Here is an 18650-nt window from a genome sequence, read left to right on the forward strand (position 1 = left end):
TCGCCTAAACATATTTAATATAACTCTAATAAAGTGAATTCCCAATTTACAGGAAAACAGGGAATAGAGAATCGCATTAAAGGATACCACAAGAAAACAATCATATGATCCAGAATGTAGGACATCCTGTTCTAAGTTGGCTTAGAGTCTTCTTTCTCAGTGGCAAGGGGAAAAAAAAAGTGGGGGCCTTATTACAGACATTATTAATATGCTTGACTGGTAACAGCCTGAGACCATCTTTCGAAATAACTACTATCACAGACATGCTAGAGACGACTGGGAAAATCTGAACTTGATACTAGATAATAATCTTAATTTTCATCGGTATGATTAATAGTATTATGGTCATGTAGAAAGACGTCCTCACTTTTTTTCTCCTTTCTCAAGTAAACTCTACACCCAACGTGAGGCTTGAACTCATGATCCCAGGATCAGGAGTCGCACACTTTACCAATTGAGCCAGCCAGGCGCCCTGAAATGTCCTCATTTTTAAGAGTGGCATGCCAAAATATGCCAAAATGATGCCTGCAATTTGCTGTCAAAAGGTTCAGTGGAAAAAAAAGGGGGAAAAAAAGTGTACACACACACACACACAACACACACACAAAGCAAATACGGTAAACTATTAACTGTTGAATCTAGGGAGAAGGTGGATCATTTCAATTTTGCTGGCTATTTGGAAGTCTTCATAAAAATGTTGGGAAAATAAAACTCAAAAAAGAGGTTACTGATACAGATGATCTGACAGAAACTCTTAACCATCTCTTGAGACTGTTACCCTACAGTTCGGCAACAAAGACACAAAGAGAACACAAATATAACCACATTAAAACATGGCAATGTTATGAGGAAAATGAGAACATCTGAACGCTTTGGGGAGGGAAAAAAAAAAGTGCCCTTATGGCAAAAAGCAAGATATGACACTGTTCGTAGATATGTTTTATGTGTATGCATAGGTCTATGTATCCACTGGTTTTAGGATATTGGTTTTTTTTTTTAACTTAATTAATTAATTTATTTGACAGACAGAGATCACAAGTAGGCAGAGAGGCACGCAGAGAGAGGAGGGGAAGCAGGCTCCCCGCCAAGCAGAAAGCCCCATGCAGGGCTCGATCCCAGGACCCTGAGATCATGAACTGAGCTGAAGACAGAGGCTTTAACCCACTGAGCCACCCAGGCACCCTGGTTTTAGGATATTATCCATAAAATGTCTGTGGGGAAAGGAAATACAGCCATATACAATTAATCATAATGGGCAGTGAAGTTATATTTATTTTCTTTGAGTTCTCTAATTTTCTACCTCATGTATACTAATTGTAAAATGACTTTTCTTTCATTTTAAAAAATTTTTAAGTATGGATTATATATTTATTTAAAGTTTTATTTATTTATTTATTTATTTGACAGAGAGAGCAAGAGCAAGCACATGTAGGGGGAGCAGCGGGCAGAGGAAGCAGCAGCAGCAGGCTCCTTACAGAGTAGGGAGCTTGATACGGTGCTTGATCCCAGGACCCTGGGATCATGACCTGAGCCTAAGGCAGACGCTTAACAACTGAGCCACCCAGGTGCCCCAAGTTTTTATTTATTTAAGTAATCTTTACACCCAACGTGGGGCTCAAACTCAAACTCACACATGCTCTTCTGACTGAGCCAACCAGGTGCACCAAATAACTTTTTTTTTTTTAATAAATTTTTGCAAAATTTATCATATTGGGAGAACACAATAAAATGCACTGTTAAGATTTTGCTTACTTTTTCTTCCTTACCTCTCCTTTTGTGCTAAATAAACATGTTCCTCCAAATAAAGTTTCTCATTTGGATCTATTCAGGAAAGGTTAAGATTGAGCAACAAAGTGAATGCTCTGCTAATCATAAACCTTATTCGTCTTTAATCGGGTTTTCCAAACGGCAATATTCTACTTGATGATATATCACAAAAGACTTTTAACAGATGGCATAAAGACTCCTCCACCTCACACCCTGCCCCCAAAAAACTCAAACCAACAACTCCCTTTTTATTAAAAAATACTTCTAAGGACACTGAAACAATTCTGAAGTGATTATCAACCCTCATTTAATACCAGGATTGCCTGTGGAGCTTAGAAGATTAAACAGATACGAAATGGGGCACCTGGGCTGCTCAGTCTGTCAAGCATCTGGCTCTTGATCTGGGCTCAGGTCATGCTCTTAGGGTCATGAGATCGAGCCCCATAAAGGGTTCTTCGCTAAACGGGAAATCTGCTTGTCCCTCTCTCCTTCCTCCTCCCCCTGCTCGCACTCTTTCTCCCTCTCTCTCTAAAATAAATAAATGAATAAAATCTTTTAAAAAATCATATAGGTACTGGGGCGCCTGAGTGGCTCAGTTGGTTGGACGACTGCCTTCGGCTCAGGTCATGATCCTGGAGTCCCGGGATCGAGTCCCACATCGGGCTCCCAGATCCATGGGGAGTCTGCTTCTCCCTCTGACCTTCTCCTCACTCATGTTCTCTCTCACTGTCTCTCTCTCTCAAATAAATAAATAAAATCTTAAGAAAAAATAAAAATAAAAATAAAAAAAATAAAAAATCACATAGGTACTAAAAGTTCTATCAATCTATACTCAGATGCATTGGGTTGGAGTGAGTTTTTTAAAGCCTGATAGTAGAACCTCCAATACAGGTTCTACTAACTTGAACTTATTGATAAAAAGGTTGTGATTTGGTTGTATTTCAATTTTGGTGGCTTCTAAAGATAAAGCGCCACTCACTCTCTGACACCTATTATTACAGTAAGCATCTGTGCTTCTGTGAATTTTGTAGTAGTGATAGCTGGGGAGGAGTAGTTGCTTTAAAAAAAAAAAAAAACTTTTAATTAAAACCAAACCTGTAAATCAAACTGGGACAAATTTACAATGGCTGGCATCACAGAGTCACTAAATGAAAAGAACTTAACCTAATGACCACATTTAAAAGTGATTTTATCTCAAAGCAAATTACATTTCCCTATTGTGATGGGTAAAAGGTAGATGGGTGAGACCTCCTCCCCAGCCATTTCACTTGACTCTTCAAAATACTGTTCCACCGCTCTCTTATGGATTTTCATTAATATCAGAAAAGGAACCACTGTTCAGCTGCACTTTTTGTTTTTACCTGAACTCCTGTATACACCACATCATGTTTACACATCTATTACAGCAATTAATTCCACCTTGCTACTGTTCATAAGTCTTTCCAATTAGACTGTAAACTCTTTAAGATAAACAAAATTTCACATTTCTTTCTGTATCCTCCCTACCCCCTAGGAAAGGAAAATTAATGTTTGTGCTTAGAACTCTGTGGACATGATCTCATTTAATCCTCACAGGTATCCTACATAATAGGTACCATAACCCTAATTTTTGTAAGTGAAGAAATTTATAGGCTCAGAGAGATTTAAGTTGTCAGGGTGACAATGCTAGTAGTGAGTGACACAGCTCCAATTTCTGTACAGGTGTAATTAACATTAATATCCCTCTGGATGTTCTTCTGAATACATTATGGTAAGTAACATAGTAAGTGCCCCACATAAACAGACACTTACTAAAGAAATAGTGCTTAAAATTATTGAATTGTACCACAAATTATTTCATATTCAAATCTACAATGTATTTCCTTGATACAGAAACACTAATGAAACTAAAGGACAAAAAATTCGTATTAGATCGGATCGTTTAAACTATTTTGCAAAATAAACTGAAGGCAATTATGGAGATGAGTATATGGAACTTTTCCCTCTGTTTCAATTTTCAAGGTGTCACTGTCAGTTTAAAAGAATCAAATCTCTCGTGAAAATACTGCCTTATCCCAAATAATATACAGGAATAGAGATCAATCAGCAAACAGAAGGGGAAAATAAATTAAGAACATTTAAAAGATAAAATTTAGCTAGTATTTATTTGCAGCACGTTTTAATGCAATTGCCATAAGCAAAACGCTTCAAATAATTAACAGTGGAGAAACTTGTAAAGAATGCTAATATAAATATTTACAGTGTTTTTTGTGGCTTCCTATCTTCTGCTTATTAGCTTAAAGTGATTTTTAGAGCTGAAAATCCTCAAATATGTGTTCATGAGATACAATTAACAGTGACCAAGGAAGAATCTAATTAGCTGTTATTTGCTAGGATCACGTAAAATTTAGTGAATTTGAAATAATTTTAAAAAGTCATTTAGCGGGTTGAGACCACATAGCTAAGAGAAGTGGTAGGCTATACCATCCCTAAAAATAGACTAAAGTTTAGTGTATTTTCAAACAGTACTGATCATCTCCATAAAAATGGAGAAGCTCTGACAAGTGAAAAAGAAGCAATTTACCAAAAAAACCTAGTATTCCCATAGTCCTGAAACTGTAACATAAAAATGTAAAAGTAGTTATGTTTGTAACTGATCTATTCGAAATTAACAAAATAAAAAGACTATATATAAAACTTAAGTGAAAAGGGAATATGGAGACTCTCTAGGGCTTTTGTCCTCTCTTTCCTCCCTTCTTAAAAATCCAAATGCCTTAAAAAGATTTTGGATTAGGATAAAAATGTGTATTATCTAAATGAAAAACAACTGATAAAAAACTGGACTTGACTGCTTAGTTTCAAAAACTTTATGAAATACTCCTCATCAAAACCAGAATATCTTAACACTATTGAAGAGATTCACGAAAGAATAGGAAATGACCTTTCGCAGATAGAGAGGTGAAGTACAGACATACATGTGATTTCTAAATAACTTAGGCAATATTAGAAAGATGTACAGAGAATAGTTTTTGGAGTTCCCCCGACTTAAGATTAAAATTCTGGCTGTACAATTTGTTTAGCTTTGCAACCTAGGGAAACGACTTCCTCTCACTGACCTTTAGTCTTACCTATAAAAACAAGGGTGCTGAGGACATCACCTATGACTTGATAATCCAACAGCTGGTAACTATGAGTCCCCCTTTACCCTTGAAATCAGCAACATATTTGGCTACCTGATTAGCAGTATATTTTCTAAAGATCAGAATCTAAATCAGTGAAACAGTTTTTGGTGGGATTTTGGCAGGGGTGGGTTGGTTTGGTTTGGTTTCGTAATCTTCACACCTAACATGGGGCTTGAACTCACAACCCCTAGATCAAGAGCTGCATGCTCTATCGACTGAACCAGCTAAGTGCTCCCAACCTAGCACTTTAGAAGGAAAGGGCCGTGACCTCAGAGCCTTGCGAAATATAAGAACATCTTAGCGCAAAATGCAGTTTTATTTTTTCTGGTCCTGTAGGTAATTATTCTCTTGGCGTCACAGACTCCTTGGGAGGAACTGATGAAAACCACACACATACTATACTTTGTGTTAAAAACTGCATATGTCCACAAACACATTTTTAAAAACCTTTCTGGGGATTCACAAACCACCTAAGTATCCTAGCTAGACTCTGCAAAGATTTTAACAGTTGGAAAAATGTCAATATCGCCTGCATTAAGAAGTCTGAACAGTACTCCAAAAGGCTGAAAAAACAAATTTGGTAAACAACTTCAGAAGACTCCCCTAAATAGTGAGCTTTCTGAATATACTTTGGATATTTTAGTTTCTGACTTAAAGGGGCGCCTGGGTGGCTCAGTTGGTTAAGTATCTTGTTCTCAGCTCAGGTCATAAACCCAGGGTTGTGGGATTGAGCCCCGTGTGGGGTACCATGCTGAGCATGGAGGCTGCCTGGGATTCTCTCTCTTTCCCTCTTCCTTTGACCGCCCCCCTCCCCAATCCTGCATGCACGCTGGCTCTTTCTCTCTAAAATAAAACAAACAAACAAACAAAAAGGCATATTATAAAAACAAATTCTAGCTTATATTCCACTTGGCTTTTTGAAATACGATATCTACAAGATTTTCTTTCAATGTAAGAAAAGTAAATAAATCCCTATATCTAATGGTATCACCTACAGGCATTCATGGCAGGATAATTCTATCTCTGACATAAAGCAGACATTTTAGGAATCTAAATACATCTTGGATTAACTCCAGCATTCTTTATTTTATTTTTGTTTTTTAGTATCTGCACAAAAATTTTATTTTTGTTATTTAAAAAAACTCCCAACTGTCAGCTTCTGCCACTGCACTTCCTGGTCTCATCTTCTACAACATGGCACTGATCTAAGCCGAGAAACACGTTCAGAACACTTCGTGCCTAATCCACTGTCATAGTAGCACAAGAAGAGCTAAGAATTCAATTAAATACCTATAATTACTTCATTTTTTTCTGCTTCTTTGTGTTTTAGAGTACATTTCTGCTAGTGCATCATTTAGTGTATTTCTGCTTCTACTACGGGGATTCAACATTTTTCTAAGGTCGTGATTATTCTGAAAGGGTAAAATAGTTATTTCCCCACATAGTATTCTGGGCTGCAAGTTAGTTTGTGCAGTAAATCAGGAAGTTTGATCTTGGCAATTATTTCACTAGTTGACTGCCAGCATCTCTTTAATCTAACACTGCACATGTTTCTAACAGATTAAAACACCACAGATACTCCTCTGAGTCTACTAACCTTCTGCTCCAAACATACGGTGGCTTCTCACTGTAAAATGTAAAGTTCAAAAGGCCTCTCCAGTCTCTCCAAAAATACTTCCTGCATCCTAAATTCTTATTTCTCACCATAGCAGTTCTCTCCTTGCTCCAGGCAAAATGAGGTCCTTTCTTTAAAAAGATAGCTCCTACTTTGTTCCTGCCTCTCCCATCCACTTGAGCTATCATCCTCCTCATTTCATTTCTGTCACTCTGATAATTCTTCCCATCTCTTTTGTCTGAAACTCAGACCTTCCCAGCAATCACTGTGCAATTCACAAGGCAATTAATCACATCCCGTCTCTATTATTTCTTTCTAACTTGTGTGTTTCTCTCTCCATGGCAAGATGCACTGATGGTAGGGATGGGACCATGCCTGATGTTCTTCTACAGCATCTCATCCCTACGTCAATTCACAACACGTGGCAGCCTGTCTATGTTTGATCTGCTAAGGTTACTCGAAAGCTTGTATAGAAAGGTAGTAAGTACGCATCTCCTTAACTTACAGAATCATGTAATAATCCTATCCAAGGCCAGCATTTTTATCCTGAGCATTCCTCTTCTGCTTCATGGCTCTGTTGTTTATTTATTCACTGTTTAGAGAGCTACTGTGTATAATAAGTATTTTTATATTTTTTAAAAAGTTTAAAACATTAACCTAAACTTAATTTAGGGGTGTGAAATAATTTTTAAAATTGTATCTGGAATAAGAGCAGCCAACTTTCTTAAGGGACCTTGAAGAGATTTGGCAAGGCATAATGAGAATTTTTCAGGATTACACACCAGGATTACATTTCCAAGCACATGAGGAAACATGAGCACTTAAATGGTAATGGTTAGTAATGATCAATAACTACCATCTGAGGGCTTTTTTCTTCTAACCATGATTCTGGATGCTGTGTAGAACCTAGGATCAGTCTCCCTTCACTCCACACCAGCCAACTACCATGGGCTTTTCAATTGTGTCAACAATTTGTCCTTGTTTGCCCGATTTAGGGTTCTCTCTAAATGTAACACATGATTTATCTTTACTTTTAAATGAATTTTCACAGCTTTAGGTATAAGTCTTAATACTTCGAGGGACCGGACACAAAAGAAAGACTCAGAACCACTGCTCGAGACCAAGACATAAAGCCTGCTATTAGCAATATACAGTATTACTTTTATTCAACTCACTGAAATGTATAAATTGCAAAATTTTTCTTTTTTTGCAAGCAAATATTGCTGAGAATAAAGAAATGCTAGGATATTGCTGTGCAACTTGCAAAATGGCTCAAGTGAGAGGATACCTCATTTCTACCAGTGGTTGATGTCTCTATTAAGACCTGCCCCCGAGGAGCTGGAGATTTGGAGAGTGAGTCCATCTCTTCTCAGTGAGTTTCATTACTAACTTTGGCTCCCTTCAATCTTTCAAACATGTATGTTAAAAATTAAGTTATTCACTTATAGATGTCCAAAACCTTCAAAACCCTATTAAGGAAATACTTATTTGAATTACTGACCGTGAAACGTAGGGGAATTAAAAAATAAAAAAAGAAGGCACTGTTTTGTCTCCTGGTAGAAGTGCTAAGATTAAAAAAAAAAAAAAAAAAGAGATGTGCAGCTGACAGCTCCCTGGTATTTCCAAGGAAGGTAAAGGGATAGAGTTTTGCTCTGAGGAAGCACAGCAGGTTACAACAAAAAATGGTTATCTCAATTCAACACAAAATACCTACAAGTGGCAACGTTAAGGTTAAGAAATTACCCTCAGGTATTCGACTGAGCACATAGTGGGCACTGAAAGTCAGGTCTTTAATAGCCCATTTCTCTATCATTAAGTTCTAGTGATGGTAGTAGGCTGCTGAAGGAGAAAAGGAGATGTTCAAAACCATATTCTTCACCTCAAAATTAAGATTTAAGGGAGAAGCAGAAGGAAAGGCAGACATACAGGGAGAAAGTAAGTACAGCCCAAAAAGGTACTTGATGCCCATTAAGTGACAACAAACTTAACTATAAAACAGAACTATATCTCTACCTCCATTTCTAGACAGTTCCTTAAACTGACTCCTTAACATGAAACATACTAATAGCTATAGATTTCATTATGTGAATATATTATAACTAGTATTTACATTATGTAATTATTTTAAATGCTTAAGAAATAAAAGAAAACTTACCCCATCACTTTCTCGATGTGGATTCAGCCTACTATACACAGCTTCAATAACATTGCGCCTGAAATAAATTATGCATTAGTTTTATTAAATTACGTACAATTACCAAGCTTCTGAGTATTTAAAATACTTTATCCTCAAAAATTAACTGTCATGCTAAATGTCTGCCAAGAACATAGTTTCTACATTTCACTTAGAATTTGATTCAGCACAAGCCATTTGTTCTCATTTATAAAGGAAAGAAGGGCCTTCACCTTTAAATCACATAATAAATTATTCCCTTAAAAAAAAAAAATCCCTTTGGATGAAATTTTAAAGTTCTTCTCTAGTATAAGAACCATCAACTCATCTCATCTTTTGATAATTGATATACTTCTTCTCCAAAATTACTTAATTACTAATTATAAAGGAACTCAAAATTAGTTCTTTTTGTTCTACTTACTTGCCGGCAAGACCTCCCCCAGGAGGCAAATTTGGGATATTTTCTGCAGACAAGATGCGCATGACATGGGCAAGATCAGGCATTCCTTCCTCACCAGACTTCTCCATAATTTCTGCAGGTTTTTAAAAAGAATTCCTAAATTAATGTGTTTACTCAGGATTCAGATAAAGTGAAACAAGGGCAACTATTTGGTAGTTATCAATTTTATTAATTTATTTTTTGACTTAAACTCAAGTTAGTTAATATATAGTGTATTATTAGTTTCTCTAGTATCAGTTTTAAAATGTAAAAAAAACAAACATTTACTTACTATCACACAAGGAATAAAAGTAATATAAAAAGTTATCTGCAGGGGCGCCTGGGTGGCTCAGGTCACGATCCCAGGGTCCTGGGATACAGCTCTGCATCAGGCTCTCTGCTCAGCAGGGAGCCTGCTTCTCAACCCCCTCCCCCCCACCCCACCTGCCTCTCTGCCTACTTGTGATCTCTGTCAAATTAAAAAAAAAAAATTTTTTTTTTTAAAAAGTTATCTGCATACAGAAAAGCAAAAGCTGGAAGAAATGAAATGTTCAACAACACAGGAGGAGTTAAGAAATTTTTGGTACAGCCACTGGGTGAAATGGTTTATAGTAACCAAAAGCGATCCTTGTGAACACAGGACAGCTACATGTAAAAACACTTTGACCTAATTTTATACAAGAATAATACAAAAGTTAAAAAGTTATTAATACTATAATTACCAAAAAAAGTGACAGATGAGTAAGGACTATATGGAGGAGAAAAATTAGAATTGTTTCATAAGGTTATTCATATTTATTTGAAAATTAGTTGATACATAGTATTAGTTCTAGGTGTACAACACAGTGATTCATTAATTATACACACACATGACAAAATGCTCTTCACAGTTTAAGTGTAGTCACCATAAAATGTTACTACAGTATTACTCACTGTATTCCCGATCCTGGATTTTTCAGCCCTATGACCTCTTTGATAACTCAAGTTTGTACCTCTTATTTCTCCTCACCTAGTTCACCTATCCTTCCTTTGGCAACCATTGGTTTATTCTCCTCACACCAATAAGTCTGTTTCTGCTTTGTTTTTTAAATTTCACATGGAATTGAAACACTGTCGTATTTCACTTTGATCCCAAAGTAGTTATGTTCCACAACAATTTAAAATTAAAAAGGCGGGGCACCTGGGTGGCTCAGTTCATTGAGCGTCCGCCTTCGGCTCTGGTCAGGACTGAGCCCCACATCAGGCTCCCTGCTTCTGCCTCTCCCTCTCCCCTCTGCTTGCTTTCTCTCTCTCTCTCATAAATAATATCTTTAAAAAAAAAAAATTGGGCATCTGGGTGGCTCAGTCGTTGAACATCTACCTTCAGCTCGGGTCATGATCCCAGGGTCCTGGGATTGAGTCCCGCATCTAGCTTCCTGATCAGCAGGAAGCCTGCTTCTCCCTCTCCCACTCCCCCTGCTTGTGTTCCCTCTCTCACTGTGTCTCTCTCTATCAAATGAATAAAATCTTATAAAAAATAAATAAAAATTAAAATTAAATAAATAAAATAAAAAAGGAAAATAATCACAGAACTCGCTAAGGCTTAGAACAAAACAAAACATTTACACGCTCTATCTGTATTTACAATTTATGGAAAATACACCTTCAGAGCATGATTATTAAGATATAAACTCCTCAAAAATCAGAGAATGCCAACTTAAAGACAACATAAAAGCAGTGTCCTCAGCTGCCACCATGCCTCACGAGGCCCTCACCGTCACCATAACCTCCCTCACCACTCCCATTCGACTGGGCCCGACTCCCCTATCTCCAAAGGGTCTAAGAGAAGCCTTATCCTACTTCGAGATCTTCACACGTGCTCCTCCTTTGACTTGAAACACTTTTTACGCCATTCCAACCAACCCATATTGTATAATTCACTCATATTCATCCTTCAGGTTTCAACTTCACATGTCACTTTCTCAAATTCTTCTCCAACCCAAGCCTGAAGCTGTGTACTAATGCTACACACATCCTTCCACTGCAGATGTTCACTATATCACAGACTGCAAGCTTCTTGAGGCATGATTGTCATTTTTCAGCCTTATACCTGTATCTCTATAGTACAGGATTTCTCAGCTTTGGCACTCATTCTGGACCAGCGACTTTTTGCGGGGCAAGGGGTGGGGGGCTGTCTTGTGTACTCCAAAATACTAGTAAGAAACACCAGGCTAGTGACAGTTAGGACACCAAATATGTGTGCAGACATTGCTACAGCCAAAGAGAGAGAAAAGGAATGAGTGTGTATATTATATAAAGTGGAGAGAGGAGTCAAATGTGTTGTAAGGTAAACAAATGGGGAATCTAGGTAAAAGGTTCTACATTGTATATAGGAGCTCTCTATATTGTTTCAACTCTTCTTCAAGCTTGAAATTACTGCAAAATAGAAAGTAAAAAAAAACAGGTACAGTTGATTCTTGAATGACTCAGGTTTCAACTGTGTGAGTCCACTTATATGTGGGGTTTTTTTGGTATAGTACACTACAGTAAATACATTTTCTCTTCATGATTTTCTTAATAACATTTACCTTTCTCTGGCTTTCTTTCTTTTTAAAAATTTTATTTATTCATTTGAGAGAGAGAGAGCACAAGCGGGGTGGGGGGCAGAGGGAGAGAAAGCAGTAGACTCCCTGCTGATCAGGAAGCCCAACATGGGGCAACATGGGGCTCAACATGGGACAACATGGGGCTCAACATGGGGCAACACAGGGCTTGATCCTGGGACTCTGAGATCATGACCTGAGCCAAAGGCAGACTGCTCAACCAACTGAGCCACCCAGGTGCCCCTACTGTCTGTCTTACTTTATTGTAAAAATACAGTACATCATGGGGCGCTTGGGTGGCTCAGTGGGTTAAGCCTCTGCCTTTGGCTTAGGTCATGATCTCAGGGTCCTGGGACTGAGCCCTGCATCGGGCTGTTTGCTGCTCAGCAGGGATCCTGCTTCCCCTTCTGTATCTGCCTGTCTCTCTGCCTACTTGTGATCTCTCTGTCAAATAAATAAATAAAATCATAAAAAAAAAAATACAGCACATCATATATAGAACATACAAAATATGTGTTTATTGACTGTTTAAGACTTTCAGTCAACAGTAGACTATTGTAATTAAGTTCAGGGGGATTCAAAACGTATATACATTTCCAACTGAGGGGCAAGTGGGAGGGGAAGGCAGAAATAGTGGGTGTGTTTGCACCCCCAACCCATGCTTGTCAAGGGTCAATGTAAAACCAATACTCTTTCATGACATCAATGCTGACTCTTACCAGTAAGATAAAAACATATGGTATAATGAATTCCTATGATTAACTTGGGAGGAATTAAGTGTTAGTGGAATTACAGCACTCGATGTTCATGATAAGCCCCAAAGCAAATTTCACTGGACTCTTCACTCCTAAAAGCATAATCAGCAAAAGGAGAAATAAAATGGCAAGCTTTAACAGACTATTTTCACATGTTTCTCTTTGGTGGTATAATAGACATATTTGTCTTCTCCCTGCCAAAAAATTCCCACACATTGGTCCAAGATGTGATAGTAAATCTCAGGCAGACAGATGCTTATTTTTTAAAGCCTTGTGTTGAAATACTTTTTCCTAACCCTAAAAGAACTATTTGATAAACAAGGGAGAATACTCTTCCTTTCCTTCAAAAACGGGAGGTGGGGAGGGATCACCTTACCTTCAACCCGTGACTCCAAGTGCTTATCCAGCTCTGAATCTTTTCTCACTGCTTCATCTGAGACCTTGGGAGCATTTGAAAAGCAAACTAGTACAATACTCATGTTATCTCGACTTCCCTGTATTTTAAAGAAAAAAGAAAGAAAGAATTGTATTTCCATAGTCCAGCAACTTTCTACTATTTAATTCAAAACAGTTAATTACATTAAGCAATTATGGTTTATTTAAATGACCAGAATGTACACACTCAACACAATCATTTCCATTCCAAAGTACTATCTGAAGTATACCCTGAAGAAATAAAATCTCTAGATAAGGACAGATCTGTAATTAAAGACTTTTAATTCTGTAAACCTATTCTTACCCACCAGCACTCCACAACCTAAGAAATGAAGGTATCCTCATATGTACTACATCGTCTAAACTTTGTTTCCCACTCAAACTGCATATTCCCAGAGTGGCTTCTGCCCAAAATCATGCTACCAAACAAGTGTGCACATTTTCACCTAGCTAATTAACCTGCAATAGAGCAATGCTAACAAAATTCTATTGACTTTGACATAGCTGAAAATTACTGATCATTAGGATACCCAAGACACTATACTGAACAATTACAAGCAGAGAAGAAAACAGACTGTAAACTATTCTGTGGATAAAGCAGCAAACAATAGAAGGTAACTGGATGGCTAAGATACAGTAGTCAGATATAATAACTTTCAGAGAACAGACACTAGATTTTGTTTTTGTTTTTTAAAGATTTTCTTTTTTCATCTATATATCTGATACAGAGAGATACAGAGGGAGAGCATAAGCATGGAGAGAGGCAGAGGGAAAGGGAAAAGTAGACTCCCCACTGAGCTGGGGAGCCCAACGTGGGGCTCGGGGCTCGATCCCAGGATCATGACCTGAGCCAAAGGCAGATGCTTAACCAACTGAGCCACAGAGGACCCCAAGACAGAAGTCACAAATCGCATCAGTCTGCAGAGGGGAACCAAAACTGCTAACTTAGGGACAAATTTTACTGTTGCCCTGGTAATCATACTACCATAGACAAATCATCTATATTGTAAAAAGTAGCATTATTACCATGAGATTATGAGAAATAAATTCTAAAATTTCTTATACCTTTTCCTGTAGGTATATATATTACTTTAACTGAGTTTCTTAGAATGGTGACTTACAACACTGATTTTTTTCAACCCAACCCCCCTAAAAATACTAAGTCAATGGAGGTGGTAGGCAACTTTGATGGTGTAGTTTGCCAACCCAAGTGAAAAAAGCCAAGATCATACCCATTCTAGTCTTCTCAATCATTATAGCCAGAATCTGGGCAGGCATTGTCTGGTTCAGACTTGCCACCTTTTTGGAACCCACATGACACAGCCAAAAAGACACAAAGGCCTTGAAAAACTTTTGCCACTGCCTCCTAAAATTCAATGTAGCAAAGCTTGAAGACAGTGGAGGTCAGGCCTTAAGAAGGCTTCAAAAAGAATAACTCTTTCCAGAGAGTAGGAAAAAAATACCACAAGTATATAAAACCAGATTCTCCGTAAGTGGAAAAAAAAAATCAGGATTTCCAAAAAATCAGGACTGGCCCAAACTAATTTTATTCTTTAATGAAATCCACCAAGACTTTCACAATGACTTCATATTAGAAAATATGCACTGGATGTATGAATACATACAGATATCCACACAAACACTATGGTTCCAAATAGCAGCTCTCCCCCCCAAAAAAGATCAATACATTTTATAGGAATCATGATTGACCATGTAAGTTCAGATCAGGCAAAAGCTTTATACCACAGATATTAAAGTTACACAATTTCCATTAGGTTCTTATGTTATAAAATTTATATCTTATCAATTGGGAAATTAACTGAAATACAGTTTCGGGAAGTTTAAATATCAAAAGATAAAGGAAATAATTTACATTTACACCTCAGCTATGTGTGATTCCAATGATGTTTCTTCTATTTCTACATAAAGACAACTTTCAGGGGTGCCTGCGTGGCCAGACAGCTGAGCAACTGACTCGGGTTCAGCTCAAACCCAACCACTGCTCCAAAGCTCTGCACTCAGCCCAGGGCCTCCTTAAGATTCTCTGTCCTTCTCCCTCTGCCCCTCCCCCCACCCTCACTCTAAAATAAATCAATCTTTAAAAACAAAACAAAACAAAACCCAGGGTGCTACAGTGTACCCAAAGAAATATTAAAAATGAGGGAAAAGAGATTGATACTCCACATCTACAGACACCCTGCAAACCAGTGTGTAGTAGTTCACAGTGTTAATATCTGGTAACACTATATTCCTCTCAATGACATCCTCTCTTTCCAAAGCCAGGGTTTTGAGAGTTGCTATGATAAAAAGCAAGTCCCATGGGGCACCTGGGTGGCTCAGTGGGTTAAAGCCTCTGCCTTCAGCTCGGGTCATGATCCCAGGGTCCTGGGATGGGCTCTCTGCTCAGTGGGGAGCCTGCTTCTCCCTCTCTCTCTCTGCCTGCTTCTCTGCCTACTCGTGATCTCTGTCAAATAAATAAATAAATAAAATCTTCTTTTTAAAAAAAAAAAAATCAATGTGATACAGGAAATGAGGGTGGCCATACCCAATGATTCCAAGATTTGAGAAGCTGTGCAGTGACCAACACAGTACCCGTATCTCATTAGTATGTAGTCCTTTTCTTATTTTTTAAAATTTGTTTATTTATTTTAGAGAGAAAAAAAGAGAAGGTAAGGGGGTGGTGGTACAAGGTGGCGAGGAGTAGAGAAGGGGAAGAGAGAGGAGGAGAAAGAGAATCCCAAGGAGACTCCCCACTAAGCGCAAAGCCCCACGCGGTCTCCCTCCCATTCCCATCACAGATCCCACCACTGTGAGATCATGACCTGAACCGAAACCAAGAGTCAGACACTCAACCAAGTAAGCCACCCAGGGGTGTCCCTGTAACTGCAGTTTCTTAAAGAATGAAATAAAAGATTTTTTCAACGTACACGTATTATTTTGTTAAGACATATACAGACTCATTAAGTTTGGCTCTAACTATATAATATTTGTATCTGCTAAGTATTAATATGGCTAAGTAGAACTGCAAAAAAAATTCCAAAATAGTTGGGTACCATGGGACCAAGAAAGCTTGAGAATTCTACACTATAGACTATAATTTTACATTCAGTCCTTCCCTTTCAAAATACCACACTCCACTCTAATACTATCTATGTCTACTTTCGCATCATTCAGAACTATGTTTTCTGAAAGCTATAATGGAAAAACTCCTGAGTTTAGAGCTAAGCAATTTTGGGAGGCATATGGGTACATTTTCCATGTTGTATTACTAATCTGGAATGGTGCTGCCCTTGGAAAATAAGCCAAAAAGACACAAAGGCCCTGAAAATCTTCTGCCACCACCTCCTAAAATTCAGTGTAGTAAAGACTGAAGACAGTGGAGGTCTTGACTCTTGGTTTCAGCTCAGGTTGTGAGCTGAAATTTCCCCTCAATTTTATCCAACTATCAGGTACTATCTTATGTTTTAAAATAAAGCTTCTGGACGCCTGGATGGCTTAGTGGGTTAAGCCTCTGCCTTCAGCTCAGGTCATGATCCCAGGATCCTGGGATCCCGCATCAGGCTCTCTGCTCAGCCGGGAGCCTGCTTCTCTCTCTCTCTCTCTCTCTCTGCCTGCCTCTGCCTACTTATAATCTCTCTGTGTCAAATAAACAAGTAAAATCTTTAAAAAAAAAAAAAAAAAGTTCCTGATAAGTGGTACATAAACTGAATTTAGGAAAATCAAATAGTATTTTAAAACAAAAAATAAAAGAACAATTTAAAGGAACATGGACTTCTACAATTTAAGAAAAAGCAAGTGGCAAAGTAACATGAATAGGATACATTTCTGTAAAAATAAAAAACAAAAAACAAGAGAAAGAAAACCCTATTTTTTATACTTCTCTATGTTTGTATGAATAAACAGAACTGTTTGGAAGAATATATGTGGTTGCTTAATGGGGATGAGATTTTTAAAAAGGACATAAATACAAACATCTTTGGCTTTGTTCACCAATGTTCTTATTAATCTTATAATTGTTGAATAAAGAAAAACAAACCCTTAGCATTTCCATTCGGGAAAATTTTTCATCAAACCCTCTGTAAAACATTTGCTACGGACACATCTAACTTGACCAGGAGATGTGAATTCTAGTCTTGACTTCAACACTCATCAAAATATGACTTAACAGGGCACCTGGTTGGCTCAGTGGGTTAAGTCTCTCATGATCTCAGGGTCCTGGGATTGAGTCCCGCATCGGGCTCTCTGCTTGGCAGGGAGCCTGCTTCCTCCTGTCTCCCTCTGCCTGCCTCTCTGCCTACTTGTGATTTCTCTCTCTCAAATAAATAAAATCTTAAAAAAAAAAAATTCAATATTCTTAAAAAACAAAAAGAAACTAATACATCTTTAAAAAAATATGACTTAACAGCTATCTTTTAATGTCAAAACTTTATTTCCTTACTTGCAAGTTGGAAACGGATTTTTATTTCATTCATCTCAGGTCACTAGGAGGACAAATGAGTGTTATTTATAAGTTATGAAAGGCTATGCAAACAGCAGTTACGTGGCTTATGCAACCTGAAATTAGCGTAAATACCATGAATGCTACTAGCACTGGCAATGAAATGGGAAGACTGCTTTCTTAGGGGCTATTTTCTCCTAGAGTTAAGTATCTTAAGAGAGTAACGCCTAACTAGAGTCATCCAACACTTACTGCTTCATATTGCTAAGAAGCAATCCTGAAAAAGATAATCATTAGCAATAATAACACTACCTTTTATAGTTGTGAAAATTAAATGTATTAAGACATGTGTGAACTGCTTAGAACAGCATTTGGCTGTACATAGAAAGCAGCAATTTACTGATGCTGTTGTGATTATGATGATTATCACAATCTCCCCAGATTTCATGAGTTAACATATAAAACTGCTTGTAATCTATCAAGGCATGACAAGTGTTAGAAGTGTTAGAAAATATTGACACATCATTTAATCATTTAAATCTATTATCAGGGAAACTTCTACTGAAAAATCAGATCTACTCTCTCTCAGTTTTAAGTAGCTAGCACCTCTGGAGCAGTCGCCAAGCACTGAGCTAAAATGCTTTCCATGGATCTTAAAATTTTGTATTCAGTCTTGTAGACAAAGTTCAAATCAATCATACCCTATTTTAATCATATTGTTTTATAACAATGCTAACCGTTAGTTTTACACTACAAACAAGTGACAAATGATGGAGTTAGAAAAACAAGGGGTAAGAAGTTTAATATTTAATTCCGAAAGTAACACAGAAAGGTTCAAAATATTCACAGGGCTGTTCTGTTTCAACACAAAAGTTAACTAAGCTTCTCAAAATTGATTTCAATTCGGGGCACCTGAGTGGCTCCATCGGTTAAGCATCCAACTCCTGATTTCAGCTCAAGTCATGATCTCAGGTTGTGAGAGGGAGCCCTCCCCCCCCCACCCCCACCCCGTGCTCAGCAGGGAATCTGCTTGAGTTTCCTCCGGTCCCTCTGCCCCACACACTCCAGCAAACCTCTCACTCTCTCTAATTAAATAGTAACAACTGACTTCAATTTGAATGCAGCTTCATTCAAAGGAACCATAGTGGCCAACTTCCACTAAAATCGAATGAATCATGTGTTCCTCCAACCTCTTGTTCCTATTACTGTCATTTATCATTTCCAAGATTCTAGGAATCCAGGATATTTAATACCACCAACAGGAATATTTAATCGCAGATTAAAG

The 18650-nt window shown here is 37.7% G+C and overlaps 1 protein-coding gene across 3 annotated transcripts in view; it reads right to left on the reverse strand.

Annotated features, from left to right (window-relative positions):
• PPM1B (protein phosphatase, Mg2+/Mn2+ dependent 1B) overlaps nucleotides 1-18650 on the reverse strand; it is an 89416-nt gene that overhangs the window by 14427 nt on the left and 56339 nt on the right. For all 3 annotated transcript variants that reach the window (XM_032351879.1, XM_032351880.1, XM_032351878.1), the window contains exons 3-5: nucleotides 12869-12986; nucleotides 9138-9249; nucleotides 8699-8756 (exon numbers count right to left, since the gene is read on the reverse strand). In XM_032351879.1, coding sequence (XP_032207770.1) covers nucleotides 8699-8756; nucleotides 9138-9249; nucleotides 12869-12986 — 288 coding nt within the window. The remainder of the gene's footprint in view (nucleotides 1-8698; nucleotides 8757-9137; nucleotides 9250-12868; nucleotides 12987-18650) is intronic.

This window comes from Mustela erminea, chromosome 7, assembly GCF_009829155.1.
Source record: "Mustela erminea isolate mMusErm1 chromosome 7, mMusErm1.Pri, whole genome shotgun sequence".
NCBI lineage: Eukaryota > Metazoa > Chordata > Mammalia > Carnivora > Mustelidae > Mustela > Mustela erminea.